Source organism: Pollachius pollachius (genome assembly GCF_949987615.1).
Source record: "Pollachius pollachius genome assembly, chromosome: 11".
Taxonomy (NCBI): domain Eukaryota; kingdom Metazoa; phylum Chordata; class Actinopteri; order Gadiformes; family Gadidae; genus Pollachius; species Pollachius pollachius.
This window is the reverse complement of record NC_136944.1, coordinates 9,748,077-9,762,536: the sequence shown is the minus strand read 5'-3', so window position 1 is coordinate 9,762,536 and position 14,460 is coordinate 9,748,077. Positions and strand designations below refer to the sequence as shown.

The following is a 14,460-nucleotide window of genomic DNA, read 5'->3' as shown; positions in this document are numbered from 1 at the left end:
CTCTCCACCAGAGGGTGTATGAGCCCCCCAGGGTCTACCTGACGGCACTGCCCCACCTGGCCTCGAGTGCGGCTCCCACCTCCCATTCATTGGCTCTCACCTCAAATTCACGTTCTGGATGCGTGCTCTGGTGGGATTCACAAGGGATTATGGGAAGTCTAGATTGCGGGCGATGGATTGTGGCGTGTTGAAGGGGCGGGACAAGATTTGAACTTCAGTTAACGTTATGCAAATGAGTGCGTCTTGCAGCGTTTGGCCATGCGATTGGACAATCGACATTCAGTGAGTACCGACTGACCATACGGACTCGTGGGGAATTTCATTTCCTGGTTTAAAGCATTTTCCCTCCTCGAAAGTAGTTACTAGCCACTAGAGAGATCGCGGGGCGTTGCATGCGTTGACAAAAAGGTCACGCTTTTGGCAGGGCCCCAGCCAAGACACAAGAGGGGCGAGGGCGGGGGTACACCCTGTGTTAATGCCTTGCTTTTTGTTTTGTCAGAGGCCCTGTCTCACCCGCCCCTGACCCCCCCCCACATCCAGCGCTTTCCTTCCTGTCTTGTTTGGGATAGAACATACCATGAAAAAATACCATCTACAGTAAAACTGCTTCAGTGAAAATGCAGGGGAAGTAGGGGGTTTTTGGTAGGAAGTACCAAAAACAAACTTACAGTCTAACAAGAACATGCACATACAACTGAAAAAATGCTTTGAGGAACCAGAAATAGCAACGGTTGGTAGCATCTATGGGGGGGGGGGGTGGGGGGGGGGGGGGGGGGTGGGTGGGGCGGGGGGGTGTTGTGTGTTCCAGGCTGAGTAAGCACACAGGAAGTTGAGTCGTGGAGTGGCGGAGCTCATAAAATGGGCAATGACATGACAACCATGACAGCAGCATTAATGCGCATAGCGGCCGCCAGATCCCACGACCCTCCCTCCCCTTCACCCCCACCACCACCACCACCGCCGCCGCCTCTTGTCCTTGCTCCAACTGTTTTCCGGCACCGCCTCCACCCCGGTCTCCCAGGAATGCCAGCTGTCTCCGAGATCGCGCTCCAAAAAAAAGTGCACCGAAAGAAAACAACCCAAAAAATACAAACATATACCGAGATAAGGAGAGGACCAAAGTATGTTTTAAATAAACCTGGGCAGGGAAGGCCTAGGCTGCCCCCGCAGCCCTCCGGCGGTCTGAGTCCGGAGATCCCCTTCTCTCCCTCTCCGCTACCTCGGTTCGTTTATTCCTTTCTCACGTCCGATGACGGCGAGCCAGCCTTCGGGAGACGTGGCCGACGTCCCTCTGCGCTTAAGACGTTCCCCCCGCCCCCCACCCAAAACGGGGACAGGCTCGACTCGTTTGTTCCCCTCGTTTGTTTGTTGATATTCTTCTTTTTCGTCTGTTCTGTAAAAACAACGGACAAAAAAAAACAAACGCTCCCCCAAACGCCCCCGCCCCTTTGGTAGCTCCAGGACGGCGGGCGTTGGGCACGGCCGTCAGCCCGGGAGGCAGACCTTCCCAGCAAACAGTAGTCCCACGATGGTGAAGAAGATGGAGAGCACAAACAGCACATAGGAGGAGCCCACCACCGTGTTGTTGGGCAGCTTGTACGGCTGGCCCCCCACCTCGTTGATGTAGAAGCCTATGGGGAAGATGAGCGCCGCCATGCAGAACAGGATCACTGTTTGGGGGGGGGGGGGGAACAGCGATGAAAACAAAACAGTTTGGTTATTGTCCGATTGCGGTGTGTGTCACGTACTGGTAAACCCATAACCTAACAAGCCCATGCTGGTCATGTCATTTACAGTTGTTTTTAGAAGCACGACTCTCTAAACACTGAGCCCCCCCGACCTCTAACATTCCCTTTAGCAAGAACGTCTCGTCGTGAGCAGAGAGAGCAGAGAGCGAGGCGAGGCTGCGGCTGTCATTCCTCTTCACGGTGCAGGACGGTTGGAGGAGGAGTGGTACAGGACACTGGAGGTACTGGTAGAGAACAGAGGTAACCTTGTTTCTGCTAACCACCAGATCACCTGGTCATCCAACAATCTACTCCCTGGTCCCGTGGACGGCCCTAAATGAACTATCCCTTCCTGACTGGCCCAGGTATGCTGAATCCCTACCAAATCCATCCTGGCACCAATGTGAACGCTGTCAGCGAGCTGACAGCGTTCATTAATCATATGCATTCAGAGAGAGAGTGTGTGCAGCAGGTAAGAACGACTGGTCGGTTTCACCTCAGCCGTTTCCTCTCTCAGTCCATTGTTTTGGCCGTCCCGTTTTCTCCTCACTTCATTCTTTTGATCATTTTTCCACTGAAACATCTATTCACTGTTGTGGTATTCGTCTGTAAGCTGGGCTTGGAGTGCTACTTATGTAAAATACACATACTCACACAGTCTGACCCTTGGTGGCATTGTCCCATTGTAATCAATCGAATACCGAAACACATATTGGACACAAGTAACTATTTTCTTCCACTGCTCTCGTATCAAAAGCTAACCTTTACATGTCGCCATGTGCCTGGAAAACCTCCATCATGCTGTCGGCTGCCGTCGGAATGAAACGGACTCCGCAGACAATGGGGATGAAAAACAACCCAGTAGCTACGGCAACCATTCTTTCCGTTGTACTTCAGCCTCTGGCATCGCTTGTGATACCAATTTGTACACATATTTTCGTCACAGTGTATTCAATGGTTGCTCTAGAGTTTCAAGCGACGTTTAGGGTCTTGCATTCACAACCCCAGATTTGAAGCTCCACCAACAAAATAGACCCCTTGAGAAAATAAACTAGAAGCTATTCCACTAGGCATTTACATGTGGGGACTACACAGGCTTTGGAAAAGAATTGCCTTCTCTAGTATTTAGCTGGTTCAATTGCTTGGTGCTAAAGACCTCAAGCATAATGTATCTTGACAAGCCAACCAAGTTAACATAGCATACCTAACCTAACCACAAACTCCCACCACATGTATTAAGACAGCATATGTTTACCACCAGAAGTTCGCAACATGGCTATCAAAAGAGGAAGACACGACAGGGTGCAGGATCTCGAATGGGACATCATTTAGTAGACACCTTTATCCAAAGCGACATAATAGTGATTTCAGACTACAGATAGGTTGCAGACATTGGGGGTTGGACCAGGTGCCTTCCGGCTCGGTGTCAATACCCTTAGCCCCTACGCGGACCTCCCCTACAGACCCACACCGGTTCATCGATTAACCTAGCCCAGCTAAATCCCCACATCGTTCATAACCCTCTAGATCTCACAAGAATCAGGATTTATTGCAACTGATTTTCACACAAGCACATTGCCCGCTCCCTAAACAATGGTTTAGTGAGGCTGTTCCATCAAGACAAACCACCATTACAACCACCATCAAAAAAAGAAAAATCTATATATCCTGAATCTCGCAAACCATGTCTTCATGTTAAAACTGGAATGCATTAATAAATAATAACATTAAGAAAACCTAATCGGCTCATCCTTAGGAATTATGTGCCCTGAGATTGAATAAAAAACTCTCCAGAAATAGAGAATAATACACACAGTCAATTCCATGCAACTGAAGTCTCGAGACTGCAGGAAACAACATCAAAGGTGTTTATTGGAAAATTCTCCAAATCCATCAGCTAGCCGATTGTATCAAAAAAGCCAAGATGGAAGCCACTTCAAAAGAACTGCCATTGTGTAATTGTTAGTTTTGGTCCCAAACCAAGCCTGTGTACAAGGGGGTATCATCATTCAACTGAGTAATTCCTGAGCTCCACCACAGCCGTCAGCATCGTGTGAGGGCTCCGTCAACTTTTACTTTCAGCCTGGGAAACACTGCCGTGATAGTTAATGGAAGGTGCTCCCATTGGATGGCTCAGTCCAAACAAAAGGTCGCCCCGGCTTCGATTCTCACGGCGAATGCTAGTGGCCACTCACCGCCTTCACTCATAAATGATGACTTCATAACACTGAAAAGCATCAAAGTACAAAGAAATGGCTGCTTCCAATCCCTGTGGAGCACATATGTAGCAGCCTGTCTAGTGGAGTCCAGGGGGTAAGAAAGAGTGTAAGTTAAGGAGTGATGTCAATTAATTTAATCCATTACCTCATTAGAACACAAAGCTAACGTTAAGACTTCATTGGACCCGACACAGAATAGGAAACACCTGTCCTGACTAGCTCCTTCCTGCTCACACAGAGATTGGTCAAAACAATATTAGGACCATTCAACTGTGTGAGATAAAACAGACCCTCTAGGTGGGACTTCTTCACATGCCATCCCTGCCAATATTTACACTAGAATTTCCTTTGTCCCACAGAGCCTTAATGAACCACCTCCAGAGTGTGTGTCCGTTCCCCTCGTATCGCTGAGCAAACCACATGTGGAACCATTACCGCTCTTCATAGTCATACCCAGCCCTGATATCACGCCACCAAGGGCCGTCACGTGCCACTTACTGCCGGTGAAGGCGATCCAGCGGGCATACTTGGTGGCTTCTCGGCGCCAGTGTGACGCCACCAGGAGGCCACAGGTGACGGTGAGCGAGATGATGCCCATGATGATGAAGAACAGTGTGGTGACCCATTCCGGCGGGAGCCGCGGCGGGATGCAGGTCCGGTCTCGCCCGTGGATGGTCTGGCACTGCCGCACCAGACCCACCGTCAGCGCACCTGCGGACATAACAAGCAGCCCGTGAGATGGAACAGCTGTTTCGAGTGTTTGGAGTACCGGCTGGAAAGTTCTGGGATAACCCCAACCCCAAAACCTGCTGATTAAAAATTGGATCTAAAAGAATATTGCTCCAAGTTTCTTTGGCTCCAGGTATCTTCTAAATTACTCCTTAAAATCCCCAGAACAAACACGGATGACGAGGAGCGGAAAGTGTATTTGCGAGTGCATTACATGTTGATGGTGTGATCTTTACAACAAGGCACAGGTTATAATAGGGATTAATGTAAATGGGATGGCCCGTACACTTTATGGTTTCTAATATCATAATAGGATACTCATCCCATACATACTTGGTGTATTAATGGATTTAGACTAATGACTGCACATGGCGTCTATGACAACCCAACAGCGTAGTTAGGACAGAGGTGGTAGGACAACATTCCCTCACAGTTTGTGAAAACAATGACTGTCCTGTTTTTTTAAATAGACAGAAAACCCACAAATAGCACCCGGGGTGGTCAGAGACCGTACAAAATGTATTTCATGTCAACACAAGCACAGCTGCTAAGTGCCCCCTTTACAACACCAGAACTCTTGTTAGTTGGAGTAATATTATGGATTTGAATAAAGGATGGGATTTCTGTGAATTAACCAAAGAGAAATGTGTGCATATTTCAGATATATAACTGAATAAAATCTAAACTTAATGAATTGTCAGCTGGGTTTTCAAATGTTTGTGACCCTTGATGGGTTGAAATGTACAAAAAGCAATAGTGGGTGTGAGCGTTTTCACATTTTTGTTAATATATACAGCATGTTTTCTCTAATGGACGCAATGTTCTCACTGCTGTCCAGAATCAGCCTAGATTGACGCATTCCCATTACAAGGTGGACTGTAGGTCAGGGCCTTAGGAAATAATATTTTTACCGTAGCAGATTATTAGTAGAGTAGAAATAAGGTGTTATTAAATAAATAGGACAAATACTTTTGAATGAATAAATAAATGTATACTGGCATATACGCTTACGAAGCAATGATACCACTATTAACGTTGAAGAGGTCTCATGTCAACCATTTACTTTTGCAATAACTAATTTATTATATTTTTTGTCCAAAACAACCCCCTAGCAATGTGCATTGCTAGGGGGTCGGTGGCCTCAGATTCAGCCGACACCAGAGTGAGTGAGGAGCCAGTCTGAAGGAGAACAAGGAGGTTAAGCCGGACAGACGGCAGATTGCTTCATAATCCGTTCAATGGAGGTGATAGATGCTCAGCTTTTCCATCTCTCAATAACAAACACACACACACACACACACACACACACACACACACACACACACACACACACACACACACACACACACACACGATTAGGTTGATTCTCAAATACAATATCAATGTGTATAGATATACCTCCGGATATAGACACTTCCTTATCTATAGATACATTACCTATACATATATTATCTACTTACATTACCGATAAGCAAAGCCAAGTGTATGCTGGAGTCAGTGTATGGGGAAAGCCAGTCAATTAGTGTGCATCTTCTCTAAAGGAATTTCTAGCAGAGTAAGCAAAACAATAAGCCATGATTCAGTTCCCTGCAGTCCTCGATCAATAGCAACCAAGTGGTTGACAATGAAGAAGCTCTTGGCAACATGAGAGGTCTGAATTTCAGAAAGATTGCATGCTGCTTCAAAGTGAAGTGTTTCCATTGGATTGTCGTTTCTAATAGCTAAATTATTTACGTACTATGAAGACCAGAAAAGTTAACTTCATAAAAATGTCTGGCAGTCACCAACAGTGCTATGCAAGATGTGCTTTAGCAACAGCAACTCATTCTAGGTTTTTAGGTTGAATGTTGAGCACTAAACCGTTTAGTTTTATTCTGTTTAACCCATCTTAATGACAAAAGCTGTTTTGTTAAGACATTTTGCCCATGCCATGAGTGTTATCATCCACACTTTGATCAGTGTTTCCCAACGTGCATTATTGAGTCTGTGCATGTGTAACACTAATAATAAGGAATAAGCAGCAAGAGATGTCTGCAAATTTACCATATATACCATATTTTACAATTTTGCCTAACTCTCACTTCCCCTTTCAAAGGTTTTTTTCAAATTGTAGTCATGGTCACCATTTTAATGATAGCTAAAGTGGTGATATAAAGTATAAAGCCAAATGTACCAGCGTCTAAAGCATTAAATAAACCATCAAGGCAGACTTCAGCCCTTGGCAAGGCACACGTATATTCAAACAGACAATGGCACTCTTGCTCCTGAATTTTATAATGTATATTTTTCACATAGCCTACATGGAACACAGAATTCAACAGAAAGACAAGCTCTACCAACACGGTTTCAAATGTGAAGATATGAACTACAGCAACATCAGATCAAAATACCAATTAGTTTTATATAACTCAGATAATGGCCATTGATAAAGTAGTTATAAAAGTAGATTTCTGTAAAATGTGTCAATTTTTGCTATCTTGGAAGGTATCTGACTTTAGGAACATTAATAATTATACAAAAATAAATAGATTGACAGATGTTGCAAGCGGCCTAGAAGGGGAGAATGCCGATATGCTCTAACTGAACTGTACCTGTGATCAAAACATGGTACATTGGAAACAAACTCATCAATGACAATATGCACAAGATTGTGGTAGGAATCTCCCAACAGAATACATTTGAACTCTGAAGACATAACCCCAGTTACAGAATGTGCTTTGTTTTTTTGTCACCAAGACTTATATTCTTCTTTAAATGGAAATTGGCCGATAAGGTTTCAGGAGGAAGAGTAAGAATGGTCCACTTTTAGGCTCACAGACTGCTTGAGCAAACACATTCTCTCTAGGGTTGAAACGGACCAGAGCACTTCCTGAAGCTTCAAGGACATTTACCACGAGAAGAATACGCGTGGGAATTTAGACCAATCTATCTGTGATAATCACCACTTTAAAACCCAAGAAATTGAGCCAACACAGACCATCGCTCACCACCTATTTCCACAAGAATAATTTTAACAAAAGAGCAAACAAATCAACACACAATATGGTAATAGTCCAAGGCCTATGTTCTTCTGGGGTACAGATACATTATCACAGACAGCCTCCACCATCCGTGCCCTGGTCACTGCTATGAAGTGCACAGGGGAATCAGTGGGGTCCAATTGTACTGTCGTTCCCCCTATGCTGCATAGTGCATTGAAGAGCCATATGGTATGTTTAATTAATACACCAATGTCATGTCGGCACTACAATGGTCTGGGTAGCAAAATTTAACAAACACATTTTGCACAAACCTTACAAATGTAACTTTTTCGGCCTGGCGTACACAATGTAAATCATGTAGTGTTGGTTTAACTGAAAAGCAAGCAGCCAGAGTAGGGACACATTTTTCTTTCTTAACCGGCCTATCTTTTATAACACACCATCTGTTCGTGTGGAGATGGCTTCACTCAACGTGTCATTTCCTTCTTACTTCTCCCAATTGGCAATTGTTTATACTATAGCATGTGTTACTTACCAATGCATCACATCACAAGCTAAAAGGCAATCCCAATTATGACAGAATAAGCGTATAAAGTAGTTGGCAAAGACGGCAGATATTTCCATTTACATTTTTCTTCTTGAGTCAGAAAGCGTTTTGTGATATGGTTGAGCTTGTATTTTAAAGATGAAGAAATCAGCAATAGTGGTGTCAGATTATATTATTTTGCATTTATAGGTTGATGCAAAATGTTCTTTGATTAACATTACAAAATTAGGAGATAATAGTCACAACAAAATCAATCTAATCTAACACAAAAGGCCATGCTTTCTCTGACTTTTGAAAATTGTAACTGGTTTCCGAAACCCATATAAATCATTCATGGTTTTCATTTTGTATAATCGGCAACTACCTACTACATAGCTAAATAGAAACAAATATATAATATTGTAAAATAATCAGTTCTCCATAGTGTAAACAGTGATCTCAGTCCACTTTTAACTTATTCATTATTTGATGCCTGAAGACAACTTTTTAACAATTGAGCAGCCGTTGGCAAGCTCTCAAGAATAAGACCCCAATATGACACTGCCAGTGTCATATCCAACACACATAGCTGTTAAGAGAGGGGATCTTTTAACCTGAAGTCTATTCATGTGTATGAACCAACAAAGCTGTTGTCCCAAAATGAGATTAGAAGCCAAAGAACAATAATGTGGCTTCGGTCAGGGGAATACATCAAATTTGTATTGCTCCGTAAATGAATAATCTTTTAAACGACCGTAATAGTTTCTGCTTACAAAAGCAAAACAGGGCTGCGGTGTGACATGTTAAAAAGTATTGAGGGAATAATGAAACTCTACCCCTCCGAATGCAAACGCAAAAAAAGACAACACAACACAGAGAACTGTCAAAACAAACTAGGGCCTAGTGTAATTCACAAACTAAAGACTTGTTAAACATAAACGGTATAGCACTGTGGAAACTAAGGCACAGCATCTTTTTTAACCTGTGTTGGCAATGGCAAGGGGAGACCATGGGACTAGGAGTGTGAAGAAGAATTTAAACCACGATCAGTAAGGGCAATGGCATTATGCCTGATGTTCAACTAGCAGCACAGGTAATTCGCCAGACACCTCCTTGAAGTCACATTTTGAGCAAAACAGTGACAGAGGCAGTTTTATGGATTTAAACTTAGGTTTCACCCAGGGAAAAACAGAGTAACCCTACCTAACTGTTTTCAATAGGTTTGGTACATAATGTATTGTGAAGTGTATGGGGGGGATCACATTGCATAGCATGCGGTTTAATGAAGTGGAAAAGCGCCATCATATGTTAACAGTCACTGTACCAATCTTGCCTTCAATTATGTGGTGTTGAAATCGATTGATGCTACCATATATTTAAACAGCCATATAGGACAAAACGTAGAGGTATAGTGGTTCGTCATTGCGATATGTATAATGTTACGATTATTTATGTAGGCTATATATACGGAAGAGAATTTTCGCCAACCAAAAGATGACTTAGATTCAGCAGGCCCGGACTAATCACAACCAGCACTTGTGTAACTAGTAGTTGTCCTTGTAGTTGGATCTAGTGACTATGGCATATAACGATTGACCGGGTAAACCTACAAAAGGAACCCTGTCTTATAAAAGTGTTATTCTGCAGATGACTCCAAAGAGAGCCACGGCTATCAAACAGACTGGATGTTTTGCGGATCGACACAAAAATAGCCGATCACTAATTACCGTTGGGCTTGTGCCAACCGGAACATGAACCGACGACAACAGTCTCTACTGGCGAATACCGTCTCATGTTTTGCCCTTAAATTGACACACAATCACAAGGTCATGCCTAGATTACAATACATAATTGGTTCTCATTTAAAAGTCAACTAATTAAGTAGTGACTGTGCATTCAAAGAACAGTAAAACATGTTAAACTTCTGACTGATCACGAGTAACGGTTCCTGGTCCACAACATGAGTCCTACTGTATCATTATGCAGGCAAAACAGTAGATGCTGCCGCAAACGAAACCTTAAGGATGTGGCTTTGTTCATTAGATGACCCCACACAAAGCTTCGGAAAAAACAGTTGTTGATGTTACACATTATACAAATGCAATACAAAGTGCGAAAGAGCAGTTAGCCGAATAGTTACCTGCCGATTCACCAGTGTTGATCCAATCCGGATTTGCAATACTGGCTATTGCAAAGATATCTGCAGCCAAAAAGAGGCACCCTGATATTATAGTCAGTTTATCCATATTTCCCCTTCAATTCTTGGTTCTACGTTATGTATATTATGAGGGGGAAAACGCGTGGCGCGATCAGTGTATCATAGACGTAGAAAGGTTGAACGAGCGACTTTTAGATACCAGCTGATTGTTCTCATTTAACTCGCCCCTTCGGACTGCTGTTGTTGGTGGTCTCCCTTGCACTATTTTGTCCACACATTGCAGCAAAACCCATTTCCCCACTGTATAGCAACGTTTGATCTGGCTAAAAGAGTCTGAAAGACAACATGCAAAGCATCACATAACAAATCATTTCTCTGGGGATCTTCCTCCGGTAAAGCAATAGCTCTCGCAACGCCAGGGCCCAAGACTCCAGCCGCTTGTGTTCCCGTGTGGATCCGCGCGATAGCAGCAGCATCGGGTAACTGCGGCTAGCACGGCTAGCTATCTAGTCCCCGAATTCGGACTCCGTACGCCGAACTGCGGCCCAGAGGCACTTTGAAGCCCAAAAATCCATTCGGCAAAGCAATATACCCACACTGTCCCATAGCGAAACGGGGGAAGAAAAGTAACGGGTTCGCCTCACGATATCCACGTTTTTCCCGCAAAACAAACGTTATCCGTATGGAAAACGAGAACACATCCTCCCCTCCTTCTTATTCATGCCACCTTCTCCGCCGGGGCAGCATCAGTACAAGGTCCGCCAGTCCAGATGCTGTACGGGCAGTGCGAACAGTGTTCGCAAAGTGTTTCCCTCAATGTCCGTTGTACGTCAAACCGTTGGTAATTAAAAATCAGACATGATCGGAACGACTCCCCCTCAAGACCACCAGTAGCATCAAGAGTTCACCCCCACGCAGAGTGCCTTCCACAGACACAACAGTGCTTGTGTTTTCACGTTCGGGTGGATTTCGGTCTCGTATCGCGATACCAAACGCTCACGAGCTGCGTGGGTCGCTCGGACATTTAATGCATGCTCGACGCAAATATGCATGAAATATGCAAAAAAAAAAATTGATTACCCAATTCTTTGAGGCGAATAAACAAGTCAAATGCATTGCACATTTAGGATATATACATTTAAATCACATATGACAAAATATATATGTGTGTGTGTGTGTGTGTGTGTGTGTGTGTGTGTGTGTGTGTGTGTGTGTGTGTGCGTGTGTGTGTATGTGTGTGGTGGTATATATATAGCGTTTCTGATCATCTAATAGCCTACCTGCCATTTCAAAATCACACTAGTTCTTAGATCCTATCAAATAGAAGTTGAAGTTGCATTCCAGACTTGTTTATTGCACAGAACATTATCCCCTGATTGTATTGGAAATATATATGTAAGACTTACAAAAGGGGAGACATGTAACCTATTTGAGGTGGCCTTGAGATACAGTTGGAATCAGACACAGTATACTTTTCAACAACTATTCTTCCTTGGTTTTCATTCTTCATCCATGAAGATGGGTTAATAAGATTCCTATTTGCTGCCATATACCTATTTCTTGCAGCCTGAGGACACTATGGAGAAGGAAAGTTACAGTTCATGTCAATATAAATGTTGTTAATGTCTAGCCATCAATTTCATCGCAATGAATGGATGAATGCTTTTGTCCTGCTCGTCGTTTAGTGATCTATGAAACCTTTAGTGAGATTTCCCTTGTCATCCAAAAACACATTAACCTGAGTGACAAACCCTTCTGTTACCTTGGAGCTTTTCAAAATCCTTGTCACGATTTGCCGGCCAATCAAACCTTTCCCTTATACCCGGTTTGTTAAGGCAGGACAAGTATGCTGCCAAAAAGAAGACAAGCAGTTTGTACAATAAAATCAATCTTTAAGGACACATGTTTCACTAAAGTGTGATTTCCTGATTATTTCTGAGAATAAATTCTGCTGACTAAACCCAATTTTATGCAATCTGTGCCATTTTCTATTTTGTTTTAATGCATAGAACATTTTCATTTAGCCTGCTACGTCAAGCCTTTATTTGCCCATCTCAATACGATGATAAGGAGCAGGAGAAAATAATTGATATATTTCACTGGTGAAAATATGAAATTAATACCGTAAGCCATAACATGCAGGTGGGAGGATATGAAGGACACAGACCAGGTCAATAAGGGCATTATATGGGACCTGGTAGGCTTTGGTAGAGACCTCCCCCTTCTTCCTAAATCTTCCTCCCTAAATGCTCTCCAGGGCCATCAGGTACGCTTTGTCCACCAGACCCCTGTACGCTGTCACATGATCAGCAAGAAATAGTATTGAGGGCAAGTTGTTTTTTCATAAATAACCGCCCCACAAAAACACCAGTACAATTAGTAAAAGCATTCGATAAAGTATGGTGAAAGGGAGACACACACACACACGCACGCACGCACACACACGCACGCACGCACGCACCCACACACACACACACACACACACACACACACACAGAAAATGGAAAATGGCTTTTAGACCAGACTTTATTTCCTGTAATATTACCAAATATTTTCAAATGTAAAAATGTTAAAACAATTCCAGCTTTTGGGAGTTAATTGGATTACAAATCGTACCTCCTCGGTATGCAGCCTGGGCCTCTGCTGCAACAGCTCCATCAGGACACTGAACAGTGCCTCCTGCAGGCTTCAGGGCTTAAGTGACTCACACCAGCGGACACACATACAGACAGACACAAATACAGACACAAGGAGTCTCACACACACACACACACACGCACACACACGCGCACACACACACACACACGCGCGCACACACACACACACACACACACACACACACACACACACACACTTTGCGTAAAGGCTAATAAGAACGAAATAAATAGTAAAGTCACTCAGGCCAATTGAATTTTACTATTTATTTAGTCTTTCATAGCTTTAAGCTTTTAGCTTTCAGCGAAGCCAATACCGACAATGAACAGAATAGAGTGCAGCTATGCCAACGACAGAGAAAACAACGAGAGCCTGTTATGGAGTATTAAAAGCAAAAACTCACCTTATCCTAACAGGATAAACAAGTTTGTTTGGAGCGATTAAGATCAGGCCAATTATAAAGTAATTTGTCCTCTGCATCCAAAAAAGAATCACCACGCTCCTATCTTATTTTTTCTTGCACAGTCAGGCATTTATTGGTCGTTCAGGTCAACATGTTGCACCTACATGATCACACCTATAAAACAACTGCATAACAAGTCGTTCCTCACTTGGCTAAATAAAAATTATTTGGGGGTTGGCTTGCTTTCCATGCTGTCTGAGAACCATCATCGTCTCCAAACGGTACTCAAGACTAATATGACAATCATTCTAAGTTTCTTTCTACTATATGTTAGCTTTTGAGTTGCATGAACATGGCTATTCAAGGCTGACCAGCGACACAAAAAAAACCTGAAGAAACTTTGGTCGCCTAGCAACCACATGTGCCATGCTTCTCACACATGCTACAGTTGGAGTGGGAATGCTCACGTATGCCCAGTGTGTTTGCACACCCAGCCCACAGCACTTCCTAGAATGGTGGTAACTCGGGACTCAAAAGAGAGGCAGATTTTGCGGATGTATAGTCGACCATTAACATCTGATAAAATAATACTCTATCTTTAGACTACTTGATACACTTGAGCAATTTAGAGTCCCTGGATACTGGTGTTGTTTAAGTATTGCCGCTATTGATGATAACCTATTATGGGATGCAGCACCATAGCATTTTCTGTCTTCACCCTGGTGATCAGCTGCTCCAAGGCCACTTCAACAAGCAATCCCAATACACTTTCCCTGGATGGGCAGGCACAAACACACAAACACACACACACAGACACACACACACACACACACACACACACACACACACACACACACACACACACACACACACACACACAGACAGACACACACACACTCACACATATATATTTATATATATATTTTATCATATGTATATATATTCATATGATAACACACACAAACACACACAAGCTTAGAACAATGGAATTGCATTGCAAGGCATGACAGCTTACTGCATTTTTGGTGAGAATTTGAGAAAATAAAAAATTTGGAACACACA

At 43.4% G+C, this 14,460-nt stretch overlaps 1 protein-coding gene across 1 annotated transcript; it reads right to left on the bottom strand.

The window, feature by feature from the left end:
- Positions 1-981: 981 nt before the first annotated feature.
- LOC307082669 (modulator of smoothened protein) lies at positions 982-11,072 on the bottom strand. The gene is made up of 3 exons (XM_079746311.1): positions 10,323-11,072; positions 4,445-4,657; positions 982-1,670 (listed from the first exon to the last, which is right to left on the bottom strand). Exons 1-3 carry the CDS (start codon positions 10,426-10,428, stop codon positions 1,486-1,488), a joined length of 504 nt encoding a protein of 167 aa, XP_079602437.1. The 5' UTR covers positions 10,429-11,072; the 3' UTR covers positions 982-1,485.
- Between the last annotated feature and the right edge of the window lie 3,388 nt (positions 11,073-14,460).

Excerpts from the sequence above, each read along its gene's own strand:
- LOC307082669 (XM_079746311.1), bottom strand. The coding sequence starts at position 10,428 with ATGGATAAACTGACTATAATATCAGGGTGCCTCTTTTTGGCTGCAGAT. Across the intron at positions 4,658-10,322 it reads CAACACTGGTGAATCGGCAG|GTGCGCTGACGGTGGGTCTG; the intron begins GTAACTATTCGG and ends TTATGTCCGCAG. Across the intron at positions 1,671-4,444 it reads CTGGATCGCCTTCACCGGCA|TGATCCTGTTCTGCATGGCG; the intron begins GTAAGTGGCACG and ends CCCCCCAAACAG.